This window comes from Microtus oregoni, unplaced genomic scaffold (genome assembly GCF_018167655.1).
Source record: "Microtus oregoni isolate MIOR12 unplaced genomic scaffold, Mior012 000044F_ref0000062, whole genome shotgun sequence".
Taxonomy (NCBI): domain Eukaryota; kingdom Metazoa; phylum Chordata; class Mammalia; order Rodentia; family Cricetidae; genus Microtus; species Microtus oregoni.
The window spans coordinates 10,750,135-10,768,993 of NW_024543218.1; the positions used below are offsets into that span (position 1 = coordinate 10,750,135).

The following is an 18,859-nucleotide window of genomic DNA, read 5'->3' on the forward strand; positions in this document are numbered from 1 at the left end:
CTTATCTCATACCAGAAGGATTTCAGTACCGAGGGTGAAAACCTTGAGTTTTATTCCTGCTGTCTGAGGTCCTATAATATAGGAAAGTTTTACGAGGAGTCCAGCTCCCTAGTGATTATTAGGAACCAAATTCACTTATAACTGCTGGCAGGGGGCTGGAATTTGGGGTGTGACGTCTGATCTGAGAACATTGCTGTGGACTCCAAGTGTACTGAACTTCAAGCCTTAGCACCAAGGTCAGCTACCAGGCTCCAGTCCATTCCCAGAGTTTAATTCTACCAAGGTTTTACCTATGTGAAGGTGAAAACCTAGCTTTCCAATTGAACAAGTTTGGTATTTGTTTCTGGAAAGTATTAGGGCAAAGTCTTCTCCATTATTTTCCTTTTTTTTTTTTTTGGTGGGTGGATGGAGTTTATGATTTCACTGTACTGCCCAGCCTGTAAAGTTGCCTGGCTACAGGCATGAAAGCACCAGGCTTTGTGAAATCCACGTCTGTGTTGAAGGTGAGCAAAATTATATTAGTATACTAGCATGTCTTGACTGACAAAACCCAGTGGAAGTTTGTGATATTGGAATAGATTTTGAAACATTAGAGCTAGAAGGGAGCTTAGACACCATCTAAATCTTTGTGTGTATCCTACAGGTTCTAGAAAACCAACAACAAAACACCCAGGGCGGTGAAAAGCGGTAGATTACATGGCTGAGGATTAGAATCTTTTTTCTCTGGAGATGTTGGAAAGTTCCTTTTGCTTACCAGGAATTCTTTAACTTAATATTTCTGGGATGTTGTCAAAGTCAGGCTATTTTATGCTCAGACGCACAGACCTAAGTAAACCTAGATCCTCCGGTTTGCTTCACTGTTTGTCGATGTTGTCTAGGAGTCACGGTTGAAGCTGCCTTGCAAAACGTTAATATCAAGGACGACATGTTCCCAGTGCCACCGAGTCACATTCCAGATGTGCATTTCTTTTATAAGTAAGTGGAGATATTTTTTCATGTGACTAATTTTTTAATAAAGATCTCATACAAGTGAACCTGTAGACTTTAGTTGTTATTCCAGGTTATAATTTCCTAATGACAAGAAAGAAGTATAATGTTGCTTCAGAGTGTCTAGTATAGTAGGTTGTGTTTAAAATGTGGATGTGAAATGGTTTGGCAAAGAGTGAGAAACATGGACTATTTTGAGAGTCACACACACACACACACACACACACGCACACACATATATATACACACACATGCATGCACACTTTGAAGTTTATCTATCAGGAGATTTTGGCTCATAGCCTAGGCAGCAATTATTTCTTACCCACACATCTAAACACTAGCCTGATGTTTTGATATGACTGAGCCCTGTTTTCCTCAAATCTATCTTTTTTAAATTGTGATTAGAATTATAGGAATCGTACTAAATTCTTTGATGATAGGTCATCATTTTAACTGGGAAAATTGTCAACTTCATGAAGTCAGTGAAAACCAGTTTGTATTAAGTTACAAATTAGTAACTGTTAATACATTTTTCCCTTTTTGTTTGTTCATGGAGCATGAGAGCCATTTTGTACATGATGATTTTGTCCTGGTAGTCTGTATTATATTTGATCTTTAATCAGTGCCTGCTTTATGATAGGTCTTCCACAGGCACCACCTCTTGTATTAATGGCCGATCGACCGCTGTGAAAATGAGGTGTAATCCCATGAGACCTGGCGCAGGTGTGATTTCGGTCCCCAGGTATTCACTTTTCCATATGTGCTTATTCAGTGTGGAGTTTCTTTTTAGAAGCAAAGCTGTCTGGGATATTACTATTAAAACATATAATAAAACAAAATAAAGCAGAAAGAGATCAAAAGAACCAGTAAATTGGTTGTAGGGATATGTCAGGACATGATTTAAATGAATAGGTTCTTGTCAGTATCTCTGCCTTCCATCCTCTTTAATGATATCCCCTTGTCCCTTTTACCTTCAAAACGATGTAGGCAATAAACACCTGCTTGTATTGTTTGCATTCTTGTGCTGATTCTCACTGTTCATCGGTTTTCTTGAATTGGTGAAGACGGGCCCTGGTTCCTAGAACTAGGTCAACATTTAACTGCCTGGACTCAGTAATCTAACCTCTCTCTGGGTCCTGATTCTCTGAGAGGGAATGGGGTCTTGAAGACGATATTTAGATCCATTTTCAATCTCAGGTTTCTGAGTAATTGTAGCAGAATCATCAAGGTAAATCTAACCTGTAGAACATAATGCAGAATTTTCAACTGATTGCCATTGTGGTACCAGCTCTCTGTGGTCTGTATTTGATATATCCTGTCTGTCTCTCTCTGTGTGTGTGTGTGTGTGTGTGTGTGTGTTTGTGTAAATACCAGAACATAACTTCTAGGTTCCAAAAACGATTAATTTGAATATAGCCTGCTTTCCCCACAAGGACCACTTAAGTGTCTCAGTATTTTCAATATATTGTTCAGCGTGTTCGATATTGTTAGAATTAAAGAGCTTTCGATAGGAGCTTGCGTAGTGTCTCCCTATTCAACTCAAATCCATATACTTTAAAAAGAAAGTGAGTTAAGCTTTTGTAACTTTACTTGAGGGATTTTTAAAGCCCTCCTGTTTCTCTCACACACAGATCAGAGAACATTGTTCTGTACCTTAAACTACTGTGTGTTCTAGCAAGAGAAACATCAGTAAGCCAGCAATTCCGGCTTATTTTGGGAAATCCAGGCACACTGCAGCTTCTCGCCAGTTGCAGCGCTTGGTTGCATAGCTCTACCAACGAGTTATTGTTTTCACCTGTTTAAGGTGAGAGACGAATGTGACGAGAAAACAGGAATAGACAGTGGATACAGGAATGGGAAGAGATGGATGCTCTTGGACTTCAGGGCCTCCCACTGCCACCTCTCAGCTGGAGTCGCTGCAGCTAGAGACTTTATGGAAAGATTCTAGAAACAGAAGCACGTTTCTTCGCTCTGGTGTTCTGCTGGGCAGTTTTGAGTTCTGGTGCTCGGTATATGGACTATAGCCCTCCTGGGGTCCCTTCCCAGATTTTGTGACTAAGCTCTCTGGGTTTGGTCTGCAGAGTCCATCTGGGTGGCTTCAAAGTTTCCTCTAGGTTTGACTCAAGCAGATGGTATCCTAAAGGCCAGGCATGGCCCACAGATAATAAATCATTCTCTGACTCTGCGGGGATACATTTCGATGCCTTACCATAAATAAAACATAGCCTCACGGGGTTAAAGGATGGTACCTCAGGAGGACATGAAGCTTCTCTTTACCTCCGGCAAGCTTTTCCTCTCAGGGAATTTGACTGTGTTCCCCGTGGTTTCCCAGGATCGCCTGCAGAAGAAATCTTAGAATATCTATTGTTAAAATTGATTTCAGAATCTCTGGTGTTGAGCAGTGGCATAGTTCTGAAAATAGAAGCCAACTGCAAAGCCTATTAAATTTGGAGGACTATTTCTGTTGCCGTCCGCGGTGTAGGTTTTCCTTTCTCTGTTTTCCAGAGATAGCTTCTCTATTTCTATTGTTTGCATCTCGGCCTTCTGAAAAGCTGATTTAAAATGTAGCGTTTATGGCTGAGTCCTTCGCACAGATGATCTTGATAAAAATTCATTTGTGCTTTGCGATGTACACCAAGGCGGGCAGGCAGAGGCTCTAGGGAGCTAGAAGTCCCAAATAAATGTGCTGACCTTCAGTTTCCTCTTGAATGAATTTCCCATCAGGGCACAAGGGGGCGCCCAAGGACCAGAACAGGCAAAAGAGCAGCTTGGCCACAATTTAAGTTTATTTTATTTTATTTGGGTATAGGGCTGAATAAAGATTTTAGACTAACAGGAAAATAATAGTTTCTCAGACTACTTTTGAAGAAGACTTATTTTGCATCTTTTTGGAAGCTTTAAAATCCGCAAGGAAAAGATGCTAACCAGACACCTAGTCTTGAAATGCCTCTTGCTGATCCGAGATCTTATAGTGAGACCTTGACAGTAGTATCTCGCCAGGAATTACTCTTTTCCAGCCAGGCAAAAGCGACTTCAGCATTAGTAATGTCAGCAGGCTCCTTGAGTCTTGGTGGTCAGGAATACTTCCTAAAGACCCTCAACTCCCGTGAGGTGAACTGCCTGCACAGGGAGAATCAGGGAGTATGTGTTCTGCTGAGTGTGGACTTCAGAGGGAGCATGTCACCTGGACTTCGTCTGCGGTTAGAAATTTCAGCCTGTCCGCTTGATCTGGCAAATGTATGCATGTGCCCCCCAATGGTAGACAGTGTAGTGCCTGTGGCAGATAAAATATGACAGCCTCAGGTGACTTCTGAGAGGTTTTTTTTTCCTAATAAAGTTTACTGCTTGGACACAGACTAAAATACTCATACAAAGGACTGTTAATAGCTCAAATAATTCTATATAGATGAGGCCACTCCCTGGCTTCTTAGACCTGACGTCAAGCCCCCCCCCTTTTTTTGTTAGGGATAATGCATACCTAAGCACTGCACCCGAGAACTGCCCTTTTGACATAGTATAAAGATTACACATGTGCCTTCTTAGAAAGCAGGCTCGGAGAACGGTCTGTTGTGTGTAACTGGGAGGCCCTTGAGTTAACACATTCACTCCACCAGGTAGGAAACAGTAAGCCAGAGGCTGTGGAACTGCTGGGCACAACAGTGAGATGGAGCAACCTCCTAAGGACTCTTGTTCTTTCATGACAAAACACCTCTTCAAAATGCCATCCTCCTCCAATCTCTCGTGACGTTTGTCAAGAAGCACAGTAAACAAAGAGGAAAATAGCAGATTTGTCCCGGGGCAGAGCTCAGCAGATCGACAGGTTACTGGTATACTCTTTTGGCTGAACTGCCTTCTCTCATCATCATCAATACTCCTCTGAAAGCATCGCCACCCCCTCTTTCGTTCCTACAGTTTAGGAACACACTCAACTGCTTGAGCTGTTTATCAGTCGGTCTAAAATCGTTTTGTGAAATCCTCTTGCGGAATCCAAATTCATTTCATTATCAGCACGGCCTCCAAAGATATTGCATCTCACCAAAGGAATGCGCCCAGTTCTGTCCCGATAGTGATCGAGAGTTGCAGGTTCCGCGGATTTATTTAGTCTTTGTATCAAAGTCATCAGGTTTATTGGACTCTAATGCAGCATTTGGTTGAGACATCAAGGAAGGCCTATTAATGTCAAAAAATCTATCCATGTGAAATTAAGAGTCAGCGCTAGAGTAAATGAGTTCCTTATCTTTTCCCTCTGAATCTTTACAAGATAATAGATACTAAATTTGAAAAGTAAGATAATGTAGAAGATTAAGGTCAAATGTGTTCCAAGAACAGAAATGTACTGATGCACATAAAAGCTTTATGAACATTTGAAAATACTAAAAAAAAAAAAAAAAACCCTGTGATCAGAAAATGGAAAACCTTTAGTGTAGACTTGCCAGAATTGGGCAATTCGAGCACAAATAAGCCATCTTTAGGAGACAGATATAATCATGTCACAAAACATTCATGCATTTTTAACGGTTTTGGAACAGGGATGATAAAACTAAATATTTTTCCCACTAAGGAAAGCAATCTACAGAGAAAAGAAAGTAGGGAGTGAGTTAATTATTGGGTCCCTGATCTTGAGCGGATACTAACTTACAGTAATTAATCTAAGATGAATTCCTCAGAAAGGGGGGTATCCCTGAATCTAAGAGTCCCAGGTGAAAAATACTTTGCTCAAATTCAGTTGGCTCAGTCTAAGAGTTTGAGTTCCCCAAACTCTTAGACTCTCAAGTACTCTCAGTAGCTTTGAGAGGTGGTTAGGTTGCCGTGTTCCCAGAGCATGAATGAAATCGGTGTTCTTGTATATGTACCCCAAAGAGCCAGCTCACTCCTTATGCCCTGTGAGGACACACTGTAAGATAGCACCATCTGTGGAACAGAGGGTAAGCCACACTCAGATGTACTGTATGCTTAGCCTCCCCAGCCTATACAAATATAAAACATATTTATTGTTTTTCAAGTTAGTGCATTTTGCTATTACAGACCAAATAGTGTAAGACATAGTCATACCCAATCACACTTATCCAGAAAAAAAAAAGGCAAGACACCATGTTTTATGGATCCAATACAAGAGGGCTTCTCCAAATGCCCAGGCCCTACAACAGAGAAAGGCTATTTCAGGAGATACCAAGGCTGAGAGGAACAGACAACAGCAGGTCAGATGACAGCCAGTACACCCTGGCAGGCTTCATAGAGAAGGCTCGATTCAAACTGCGATACTCAGTTTATGATGAAGAATCAAAACTGGGTACCACACAGAGTAAAGAGTTAAAAGACTTAGGGACTTGGTTCTAAACTGCACTTGACCTAAGTGTATCCTTAAAAAAGTCAAGTCTACCAAAGAGAGGTTCTGAATCACTGTAGTTTTGGACACAGTGACAGCCTTATTAATGACATGCATGTCCAGATTTTTTTCCTGCAGTTTCTGTAGTTCAGTCAATTCTCTAGAAATTGACTCACATCATTAACAGTCTTAAAGTGTTGTGGTTATGCTTCCCAAGTTTGCTGTCTCTTTTTATGCATTATAACCGTCCAGTGAAGACTGGGTGATACAGCTTCATCTTTGACAAACTATAAAAAATGAGACAGGAAAAGGAGGAAATTGGCATTGTTCAGTTTGGATTATAACTTGCGTTATTGTCAGAAATTTCTCAAGTTTAATTTTCTCCATTGTTTGTTTACATTTCCTTACAAAGTTTAGCAGGCTCACTCTCCTCTCCCTGCCCTCTTCCCTGCCCCTGTCCCCTCTCTCATCCTTCTTAGGAAGAGAAATCAGAAGATAACTTGAGGAGGAGAGATTTGAGCTGGACAATTTTTGCTAAATGATCAGAAAATATAATTACTTTAAAAATTAAAATCATGATTATATAGGAATACCTTTCTAACTGGGAATTCTAAGTTTTAAAAACTGCTTTTCCTGACCTAGAAGAGAGCAGGTAGGGATGATAATAGGTCTGGTCTTCATCAACTGTATTTATTTTTATTTTAAGCCTCCATTTATTAGTCTGTATTTCTTATTTCTTTGTTTTAAAAATAAATAAATCAAGGTCTCTAATTACTAAGGTTATTTTTTCTAAAAATAACACATCTACATTTACTGGAGTGTTATATACAATATCCAAGATCAAGACATCATGACACATATACACATTGGAGTTTGATTCAGCCATAAAGAAAAACAGGGGAAAAAAAGAACAGAATAAAGTTGTTTGCAGAAAATTGCTACAACTAGACATCACCATCCGAAGGAAAGTAAGTCCAATTAAAACAGAAACCCTCGATGTTTTTCTTATTTCTAGATTCTAAACTTTATGCAGATAAAGATTATAGAAATGGATGACAAGAAAGGAGAAGTTATACCACCAGGGGAATGAAAAGAATATTTGGGAGTAGGTGAAAATGGAAGATGAGGGGGTATGATCAAAGTGCATAATTGTATTGAAATGTCTTTATGAAGCCTATCAATATGTACAGTTAATATACCAATAAAGTTTTATGCTAAAGCTTTTAAAATGGATCATATGTTTTTATCCTTATTGTTTTGTGACTATCTTTTAGGTAATGGGTATTCGGGAGACCCTTGCTCAGCATTCGAATGGTCTGAAGGAAGTTTCAGGGAAAACCTCTAGGCACATGGACCAATTTAAAGGGATGAGAAGTTAAATAGACAAATTAGAATAATAGTCTCTAGATTTTACACATTCATAAAAAGTAGCTGTTTGTACCAGAATCTTTTCAGATAGATTCTGGTTCAGTCAGGGCATATACAGCAATAACAAATTAATTTAGAGCCAATGCTGTTTATGTGTTCCTTAGTCAAAAGAAGCAAGATGATGAAGTTGGCTCACGCATCAGAAAGCAGGCATTCGTAAAGTATTCACTTAGGTTCTGCCTGTGGTTGCTCTGTGCAATCTACCCCAGGTCTACTGTGTTCCTTATCTGCATAATCACCCTTGTAAGTCATCGTAAGTCCAGGGAGACCCAGGGATGGTTAGTTTGTTAGCTCTCCAAATTACCTCCCCACGGTATGTTGTCTTCAATAGGAACTATAGTCCCCTTGGCATCTGAGGCTTAGGACTTTGTCTCCTGACTGTCCTCTTTGCTTTGCCCTGAGTGCTAACACAAGAGTGATTGACAAGAGAATTTCTGTTTGTCATGCCATGCTATCCCTTTGGTAGGAAGTTCTTTACTTCCTTCTGTTTTACTCCTCTTAAGTTTTCTAGACTCAGTTTAGATGCTCGCACTTCCAAGAAACATTCCCAGAACCTTTTCTTTTGGTAACTATAGGAGAGAAACACACACACACACACACACACACACACACACACACACACTTCTTCAGAATCTTAATAGAACTATATGGTCATGGCCACAACTAATTTTAGATCATTTTCATCATTTCTCAACGAATCTCTGAACCTTTTGATTCTCATCTTTCTATATACTAACCCTCTCCCAAGGCCTAAGCAGCAAATCATCCGTTCTCTGTCCCTATTCTAGATTTTCATGTGGATAGCAACATGTAATTCATTTCATTTCTGACTTCTTTTCCACTTAGCATAGTATCTTCAAGGTTCATCCAAATTGTGGCATATATTATTACTGCATTCCTTTATACAGCCAAGTAGAAGCCCATTAGACAATTACACTTATCCATTCATCCACTGAACATTGGGATGTTTCCACTACTGGTCATTATGAGTGATGTTGCTGTGGGCATTCATGATCAGCCTTTGTGTGGAGTACATTTTGCCCCTCTTGGGTTTATACCTATGAGGACACTTGCCTAATTATATGATACATTTATGTTTGGGTGTTTGAAGAAATGCGAGACTCTCTGAAAGTAGTGGGGCTATTCACATCCTTGTCCGCAACATACGAGGGTTCCCCTTCACACCCTCGGTATTATTTGTCTGTTTTGTTCCAGCCACTCAGAACGATAGCATGAAAGGTTATCACTGTGGTCTCAGCTCCTTTAGCCATTTTCTGTTTTCTACAAGAGTTTCCTCAGCATTAATGGAACACTTCTCAGTATGCTTTGGGAGCTGCGGTGTTGTTTGGAGGGACTGAATGCCTTCAAAAAGGTTACTGTTTCTTTAACATTTCAGCAAGTGTCCAGCTGGCACCTGTGATGGCTGTGCATTCTACTTCCTCTGGGAGAGTGCAGAGGCTTGCCCTCTGTGCACAGAACATGACTTCCATGAAATCGAGGGAGCCTGCAAAAGAGGATTTCAGGTAAGGTCTAATTTATACAGGCATCCTAAACGGATGTCAAACTCTATTTCCATGTCTGTGAATAAACAGATTTCTTTGGATGTTAAAGCTTCACAATTGAACAAAATGATAATTGCAAAAAAAAATACTTCGGTGTGTATCTTTTAAAATTCTAAGCATTTATTTTTTTAAGGACTGTTTCAGTCCCATTTCCTTCCCTACTCTTTCCAGTTTTTCACTTAGTATTTACTGGGCATACACTTCCACTGTCCTGTATCTCGAATACAGGTGTGTATAGCTTACAGAATGTAAGTACTTTAGACAGAGCTGATGAAAGCAAAAAAGGCTTCGTGGCTTGTGAGAAAAGGACTCTTATCAAATTGAGATCTTAAAAGTCTATACCGGGTTCTAAGTATGTATTAAGCATCATATCTAACACCGGACAGTAATAAAGATTTGAAGTGATACAGTGTTATCAGTAAGAGAAATACCAAATTTATCACCAAATTTATCTCAATCCTGTTTCCAAATCGCCCTTCATGCTGGAAGAAGGAACTGTCAGCTGCTGTGTTGGCTGTCTGTCTGCTCCTGGAGACATCTGATCAGATGCCTGGACCAGACTTTCTGACGAATAGTTTCAGAGTGACTCGCAACTTTCCCCCACTAACATTCTTTCATTGACAGTATCTGAATTGCTGAATTCAGAATAGTTTGGCACTTTGGGTTTACACATATCATTATAATTTTGAGTTTTTGAGATGCTTGGAATATAGCCACTAGACAATGAATCTTTTGAATATATCTTTCCTTTCTAGACATTGGATAAAACTGTCCGGCTTCACAGAAACCTTTTGGGTGGTGTGGGTAGAATGTCCTTCAGCTGAGGTTCACATGTGCTGGAGTTTACATTTACTCTGGCTTACATTTAGGTGTTGGTGAACCTAAGTGTGCCTCTGCCTTTCCCATTCCTCATTCTTATAAAAATGTTACCCATTTCAAAAGTAATTTATTGATGTTGACTTCAATAAGAATGTTAACAGTTGTCATGGACTAAAACCACAGGGTCACTAATAACCTTTTGAGGAAAACATGCTGAAAGAACTTATGAGAAACCTGGGCGGAACCTCTCCTCATAGCAAACTCTTCTCCTGTATATTAGTTCCTAACTGATGGTAGAAATGGATCTCTGCACGTAAGCCATAAAGTGAAACATGACTGGATTTCTTTGTTGGAGTGTAGATAAAGTGACCAACATATACCAGAAAATTTAGTGGTGAGCCAGGCATAAAACATAGTGCCCCATGTCATTGGCTTTAATGAGCATGCAAGGGGCTACTGGTCATAAAATACTAAGATATGGAAGGAAGAGCCCTGAGCTCTGATCTCCACGTTTGAGCTTTCTCATTTCTCACTTTACCTTTTACAATGTGTGTTAAGACTCGATGTGTCTGCTTTATTGTTCACTGGTTGATTGTCTCTTGCTATTTAGGGCACATGGGCATTGCTTTAAGAATTAAATCATCTACTTTGGGAGGGCAAGAATGGTTGGTAAAAGTAGTGATGACCCTCGAATCATAAAAATTTGAGAAAAAAGCCCAAACAAAGTGTCAAAAGTGCAATGATTTGTATTCAGCTTCTTCAGCATATAGTGAGCCCTGCAATGTGACAGTGCGTGTCTTTGAGTTTTGCATTTTAATTCATTATTTACTTATTTTCTATATCTCTTTCTTTTCTTCCTAGATATTCTTTAATATTAACTGAATAGGATATATCCTTTATGCTTATGATGAGCACGAGTTAGCATAACTCTTTCTTCTATGTGATAAGTTGACCCAGTACCAAGTCTAGCCTTTACAGTTCAACCCTCCTCTCCCTTCTAATCTCATCTATGGTCTCATTTATTTGTTTTGAAAGGAAACGTTATATGTATGGAACGAGCCTAAGTGGTGTATTAAAGGGATTGCTTTACCTGAGAAAAAACTGTCAGCCTGTGAAACAGTTGACTTCTGGCTGAAAGTGGGAGCTGGCGCGGGGGCGTTCACAGCTGTCTTGTTGGTGGCTTTAACATGCTACTTTTGGAAAAAGAATCAAAAGTAAGTAACATCGTTGGGATGAGCCTATGAGACCTGGAAAGTCTGCTTATGCTGTGAAAATTTAGACCTTATTATTGTATGTTGTTCATTCCTTCCGTGCCATAAGACTTTTTTTTTTTTTATGGCGAGGAAACTCTAGACAAGGCGTTTGAAAAAGTAGGGAGAAAAAATTATTCTTATTTTGATAATTGAAAGTAGATGGAACATTACTAACCACTAAATTAGTCATATGTCATATAAATTTTATAAAAATGAAAAAGTCTCTAAGTTACCCAGTTAGGAGCAGGGCTGAGACCGGAAAGGTGGGCCTGTTTTTCTCTCTCTGACACAATCTGACTTCTTCCATCTTTCATATTTATTTTCGTGTACATAGATTTTTCAAGGAAACAGACTGAGCTATGGACAAATAGCATCTTTGTTTATTCTAGGTCTTAGAGATGCTGGGTCTGGATGTCGAATCCAGCCCTTGCATGTGCCCCTTGAGTCTTTGGGGATGATGTAGAGCTTCGGGGGCCACGGGGGATTTGTGTTCTAATTTCTGGGAATAATTCTAGCATCTAAAGTCATGAGTAAAGAGCAAAAGTACAAAGTAAATAGAGATGCAGTATAAAGCAAATCATCTGCACAACATTCTCATCTTTATGATCTAAACTTTAGAAGCTGTGGTAGCGAATTGGTATTGGCATATTAATACATCAAGGAAATGCATTCTGACCTCAAGGCTTTTCTTGGTTTTACAAATGTACCTTATAACTGGATAGTAAGGTTGATGCAAAATAAGTGGTAAAATTAACTGTATTGAACTGATTCTCTGACATCCCGGGGAACACTTTTATGTAGATGGTTTATAAGTGAGAACATTTAAAGCTACAGTCACAGACGAGGGGAATTTGCTGTTGGAGAAACTATATGTTACTATCAGGAGTATTTTAGAAGCCACTATATGAATGTTTATAATAAATATGATTTTATTATTACTATAAATGGCTAGCTTCTTATTTACATATTTATTTATCACTGCTTAGGCTGGAATACAAATATTCTAAACTTGTAATGACGACTAACTCAAAGGAGTGTGAACTCCCGGCGGCAGACAGCTGCGCTATCATGGAAGGAGAAGATAACGAAGAGGATGTTGTGTATTCCAACAAACAATCACTGCTAGGAAAACTTAAATCTCTGGCCACGAAGGTGAGAGCCGACGTTTAGCCTGGACTTACTGAGCACTTGTAAACCAGGGGCCATACTGACCTAACGCCATTCAGTGCGTTTGTCCTTCACAGTACTCTCTCAACAGCAGCGCTTCTGGAAGTGTATTATATTAGGTTAATAACTGAATGCAGTAGTTATGAGTTTCTACAAAGTAGAAACAATCTGCACAGCCTCCATGAGAGTTAGTTGAAAAATTATTCTGCATCAAAATGATTCAATATGATGTTTGTGTTTTGATAAAGCACTTGAAATTGGGTGGGGCAGGAGGGGGAGATGATTTGGAAGGACGTAGGGGAAGAAAGAATATGATCAAAATCTATTTAAATTTAAAAATTGTTTTAAATAATTGAAATTATAGTAAAATCATTGAATATTTTTAATTGACAACTACAGACAACCAAGAAAAGCAGAGAATGGGACAAAAAATCTTTCTTAGGGAAGAGGATACCAATTGGTGATCTGAGACCAAATGGTCAGCCCTGAAAACTTAAATATGAGCAACACTATACAGACTGAATGGGTTACTTTTAGAAATATATGCACATATGTCTAACAATGATTAATGAAAATTAGGAGCCATGATTTTAGAGAGTGAGTAGCTGTGCATGGGTCCATTTAGAGGGAAGCAAGGGGAGGAGCAAATGATATGACTATCTTATTATCTCAATAATTAAAATTAAAATAATTAATTGAGATATCTTTGTGTACTGATAGGACAATAAGTATATAATAAACATAATATTTCTATAAGATAAATATGTATGCCATTATTTGCATAATAAGAAATTAGCAGTTACTGCTCTGGGGAATTGGAATCTAATGAGACTATTTAGGTAAAACATTTTAGTAATTCTCAAGTTTTCACAAAGATCATGTATTATTTTATAATCTTAAAAACAAAGTTTGGTTAATAAAAGATCTTATATTTACCTATACCTTTGTGTTTATTTTATGATTGTCTTTCTATAAAAAAATTGCATAACTGGGAAAATGTTTATGGTGTCATGTTGGATGTCATCATGTTATTGGCTTTATAGTCACAGCTGTATATAAAGGGAATATGAAACCTTGAGTACTTTTTGAAATCACATTCCTTTGACATTCTTCACTATTGAGATAGGAGATAAGAATTTCGGGCTTGCCCACTCAAAAAATGAATAATGAAATTATTATAATGAAAATTATATAAAAAATGAAAATAAAGACGAAAGTGCTTTTCAGATTATTTCCAACCAATAGACAAATGATGACTATCATTTGGAATGATGGCCTAATGGTTAAAGCACTTACAGTGAGGCAAAGAACTAGAGTTTGCATCTCTAGAAGACATGTGAATGCCAGATGGGTGTGTGGTCCATCTGTTCTATAACCTTAGGAGGTATAGATGGATCCCCTGAGCAGACTGCCTAGCAAGGTGAGCCGTGTCTGCGAGCTCTAGGTTTGATAGCAAGACCCTGCCTCATTGAGTAAGATGAAAGAGCCATCAGGATAATTTCTGATGTCAACTTTGGATCTCTATGCAAGTCTGCTCCACATGTGGGCCCACACATATGCAAGCCAGCCTGCATGGACACAAAAACACATAAAAATAAAAAAAGAAATAAAATATGTTGGTAGGCATGATTTAGTAACCACTCTCCTAGTTTAGGTATATAAATATAGGAAATCATTTAAAAAGAAAATAAATAAATTACATTTCTATTGCAGGTTTTTTCTGTTCTTAAGTTGGGATTTTATGGAGGATGTGATTGCTGTGGAATAACAAAAATATAGCAATGGTCAAAAATGACAGTTTTGCCACATTTGCTAGTGAATAAGTGAGCCTTCCACAGTTCCATGTATGCTTTAGAAGACAGAAGACCAAAGCCAGTCTAGAATTTGCAGAGATACACTGGGCAGAGGAATGGGACCTATACCAGTTCCCAGTTCCCACAGTCATGTGCAAAGGAAATGATAGCATGTTTATATTTCCAGGCATACATTTCTAAGTGTCAGTTTCATTTAGCATGAGCAGGAAGTACGTCTGTCCTTTGTTCTTCCTTGTCCTGGGCAGATAAGATGCTGTCACTGGCTTCAGAAGGAGAAGCCATTTCCAAAGACAAGTAGGCACACCTGGTATTTGCTGTAGAAGAAAATGCTTTAACCTTAAAGGCTGCCTTCTATACAAAATGCTTCCCTAAATTTTTAGGTTGTTGTTTGATAGGTTCACACACTGATGTAATGCTTTTCTGTCACCTTCATTTCCATTCCTGAAAATATAGTATGAAACAAAAACAGAACCAGTGTTTTCTAGGTAAAGCGTGCAGAAGTCTAAGAAGACCACAGAGAGTTATCTCATAGTCACATCTAAGCTCCAATTCTCTGTCATCATGGCTTCTGATGACTTTTCAGTAAGTTCCATCCACCACTCTGCTAGGGACTGCCTGAGGGAAGGATGAAGCCTGTCCACATTTTCCATGCATCATTGAAATGAAGCTGTGTCAATAGGGTATTAAGCAGCAAGACGAGGCTACTTTGCATCATTATCCTTAACCATATGCCAATCTCAGACATACTTAGCTAACCATAAACACGTCATAAGCCATTAGGTTCTACTTTAGAGCAGGAAATATCTTTCTTGTCTTTTTATTTCTACTCAGTCAGACACCTTTTCACTGACAGAAAGATGTTTCTGCCATAAGATTCAAGTAGAATAGGGTCAAGAATTTACCCCTCCATGCCAAACAATAACATAGAGACCTAATGTATTTCCCACTGTTTTCTACATGGGCTCTGTGAGCAATGTGTGCACCTCATTGGAAATTATCATTTTAATCTAAGATATGGCAATCCATCAAGATAATCTACTACAGGATGTATTAATGACTATACAACTATTTGCCCTCTAGGATGAATTATAGGATAGTTATATTGTTTTTGATAATGTAGAGAGAATTAGTTGCTATTAATTTGAATGTCCTTAGACATGGGTCACCTAGTTGAAAATGGATACAAACCTGTAGCGCCTTTACTAACTAAATGACTAGACAGGATGAGTGTGAGTGGCAAATATGTTATTTACTCATTTAAAAAGCTTCTTATAGTTCTTTGGAGCCTGCATGATCTATTTGGAATGTTTCCATAAAATCGAAAAATTTTTATGACTATTCCTAAAGGTAAAAGTCACCATGTTTCTAGGAGACAAGCGAGTTAATTTCTGGTTTCTACTCTATAGTTGGTTATGTGCAGGGTGTCTTGGAATTTATTATTAGTCACAGTTCTTGGAGACACCAGGAAACATTAGTCAGGAAACACAAGCTCACTGTGCCTTGAAAGGAGCCTCTCTGATGGCCAATAAAATTTAGCGGTGTCAACCCATCCCAAATAACTGTATCCCTCCCTTTCTAAGATGGACAGTCAATTCAATCTTTTTATTTGTCTGTACCCCAAATGGGTGGCGTTTATGGACCCATGAGATAGCTGAGTGGTGTCTATGGGAACAGTGGTGTAGGTTAGTATTGGGACAGGAGCTGGGGTCATCTGCCACTTCATATGACAGATTTTTCAGTAAGTCTGAAAGGAATGGCCAGAAAATTGTGAGTGGACATTGTAGTGGATATGGCCAACCAGGAAGTCATATGAGGTATTGTGCCATTTTGTGAGAGCCACCACACCAGGGTGTTTTTGTGACAGAATGGCACTGACGGTGCTCAATAGTGTCACTTCTTCGCCTCTCAGCATCTAGGAGGTATCTTTCTATTAGTTTCTATTTCCATTAGTTGTTTTATGTCTCTTCCTTGCCAGTGCCCTTGTTCTGTAGCTATATCACCACCTATTTTACTCACCATCAGCTGTTACTCAGATTCATTCTCTAAAATCCGAGTTCAAGAGGGCCAGGGAGCCCTAACGTGTGCCCCGTTTTCATCGATGTGGGCTGTTACAGGGAGATATAGTTAGCAGTGTATCCAATAGGGGATTGGATTATTCGCCTCTTGGTGGAGGGTCATGACAATACAACAAGACATTCTGCTTTCTCTTTGGCTCAAGTCACAGGTCCAGAAAGGTTATTAACTTGAGGTGAGTGCATCCTGCACAGTCATGTTGGAAACCTTGCTACCAGGCTCTGTAACACACTCCAGTGATGTGTGTGCTCTTCAGTTCCTCCTGGTGACAGGGAATCTTAGTTTCTCTACTAATCATCATCTTCCTTAACAGCCAGTGACAGAGTGTATGGAGATTAAGAGTAAAGAGGAAGAATTCCTGAGAGCAAATGAACTTTGCATCTGTCTTGTTTATAGTCAGCTCAGCTATTGCTCATTGTCCAATGATATTTTTTATTCATCCAAAGTCATCCTGAATAGCAAGGCAGTCATTACTGACATCATCTGGTTTAGCTTTGGGGCCCTTTGAGTCGCAGGCCATATCACAATTGCTTTCTGTGTGAGGCCACGGATTTTCTGTCATTTGTTGATTAGAACTTAGCTTATATACTTGGAGTCCCTCCTCCCATTCAAGAATTGGGTATTAATCTAGGGTATTTTTTCTTTCATTTAGTTAATCCTTGGGTTTAACATAAGGGATAGAGGAAATTTCTATGTTATAGTTGACAATAACAATTGTTTTTGGATTCTATTTGGTCAATTTCTTAGAATACAGTGATCTCCTTATGCCTTCTAAATCTATCTTGGAGCTAAAGGAAAGCCTAAATACTGGTCAATTCCTTACATCGGTGCTTGTGGGAATTTATATTTGGGAAAATTTCCCGGAGAAAACCAATGCTCTGTATTGTTGGTCAGGAAATGCACAAAATCTTGAGACATTTTTTCTATCAGCATTTATTTAATTTTATTTAATTAAATTTGTGTGTGTGCATGCTTATTGATGTGGCTGCTTATGCATGTGGAGGTATGTGTGTGTAGGGAGGGAAGTGAGCATGTATATGTGTATGCATGTGTGTAGAGGCCAGAGGTCACTCCTCAAAGGTCTGGCCTCAATGCCATTCCTTAGGGACAGTGCACATGGTTTTTTAGGACAGGAACTGTCATTGGCCTGAACCTCACTCAGCAGGTTAGGGTGGCTGGCATCAAGTTCCAAAAATTTGCCTGTTTTATCTCCCTGGGGTTGGGATTTTAAGAGCCTACCAGTCTATGTTGTTTTCATGTGGGCTTTGGGTACTCATTGTAGGTCCATGTGCCTTCAAAGCAAGCACTTTACCAATGGAACAGGTATTAATTGGTCTGAAGTTAGCATGGTTGTCTTGACAAAGGCCTAAGACATTAGTAGAACACACTTCTCAGTATGCCTTTGAGGATGTTTTAAGAGATGATTGGATTATTAAGACTCTCCTTTAATGGGCCAGTCCTTATCAATCACATAATTAGGAGGTAGGCCTTTGTTAGAGGAAGCAAGTCACTGGTGGGCGTGTCTTGGGGGGGTATTTATCTTTCTGTGGCTCCTTCTTATATTTATTTCCTTTGCTTTCCATCTGCTAGAATGTAGGTTCTTCTGCAATGCCTCCCTCATAGGACTGATCAATCCCTCCAAAACTAGGAACAAAAATAATCTTTCCCTTGAATTATTTCTCTCAAGTTGTTGGTCACAGTGGCATAAAATAATTGATAAAGCTTGGTAGAGTTCAATGTTTTGAAAATTAAGATGGCCAAGCTGTTGCATTTCCTGACATTGAGTCCTGCAATATCTCCAAAATTAGCCAGAATTCTAAAATTCACCAGGCTTCAGCCCACTAATGCTTCTTACATGCCCCCTTTAGTGCTGAGGATAGACACTTGTCTTTGTAATTTTTATCTGAAAGAAAATAAATCCTTCTTTCTTACTAGCATGAAGTTTGGTGTTTGTTCTTCCAGGGACTATATCTGAAGCTAACAGCCTGGCTAGTAAGGAAGACCTTCTTCTCAGAGGAGAATCAATATCAGACACTGTTCAGGAGCTAGCCTGTAAACCCCGTAGTCTACTTCCCACTTCACCTGTTGCTTTTCATTATCAGGCAGTAAAATGTAGACCCCTTATGCTTTGGGTATTTGGTCCATATGTTTGTTGCAAACTTTATGGAATCTCAGAAATTAATTTTTTATCAATTCATGTTGATTTGAAGCTTGAATCCTGCCTTATTTACAGAACCATGTCACCATCATTTTTATGTCTTTATTAGCAAAGGAGTGAAGAATTCTAATGGTTTTGAAATGTCACTGTACTTGCAAGCCAACATGTGAGTCTACCATGATTTCATATTCTTTAGAAGGCTTGAGTCTCCCATGTCGGAGACAAAACACAGTCTATTGTCATCCACATTAGGAATGGCAGCCTGATTTGTT

The 18,859-nt window shown here is 39.0% G+C and overlaps 1 protein-coding gene across 2 annotated transcripts in view; it reads left to right on the plus strand.

Moving 5' to 3' along the window:
- The window catches only part of LOC121434733 (endosome/lysosome-associated apoptosis and autophagy regulator family member 2-like), a 159,171-nt gene that overhangs the window by 131,742 nt on the left and 8,570 nt on the right, over positions 1-18,859 (plus strand). For both annotated transcript variants that reach the window (XM_041633661.1, XM_041633663.1), the window contains 5 exons: positions 879-975; positions 1,628-1,729; positions 9,138-9,264; positions 11,158-11,336; positions 12,362-12,527. In XM_041633661.1, coding sequence (XP_041489595.1) covers positions 879-975; positions 1,628-1,729; positions 9,138-9,264; positions 11,158-11,336; positions 12,362-12,527 — 671 coding nt within the window. The remainder of the gene's footprint in view (positions 1-878; positions 976-1,627; positions 1,730-9,137; positions 9,265-11,157; positions 11,337-12,361; positions 12,528-18,859) is intronic.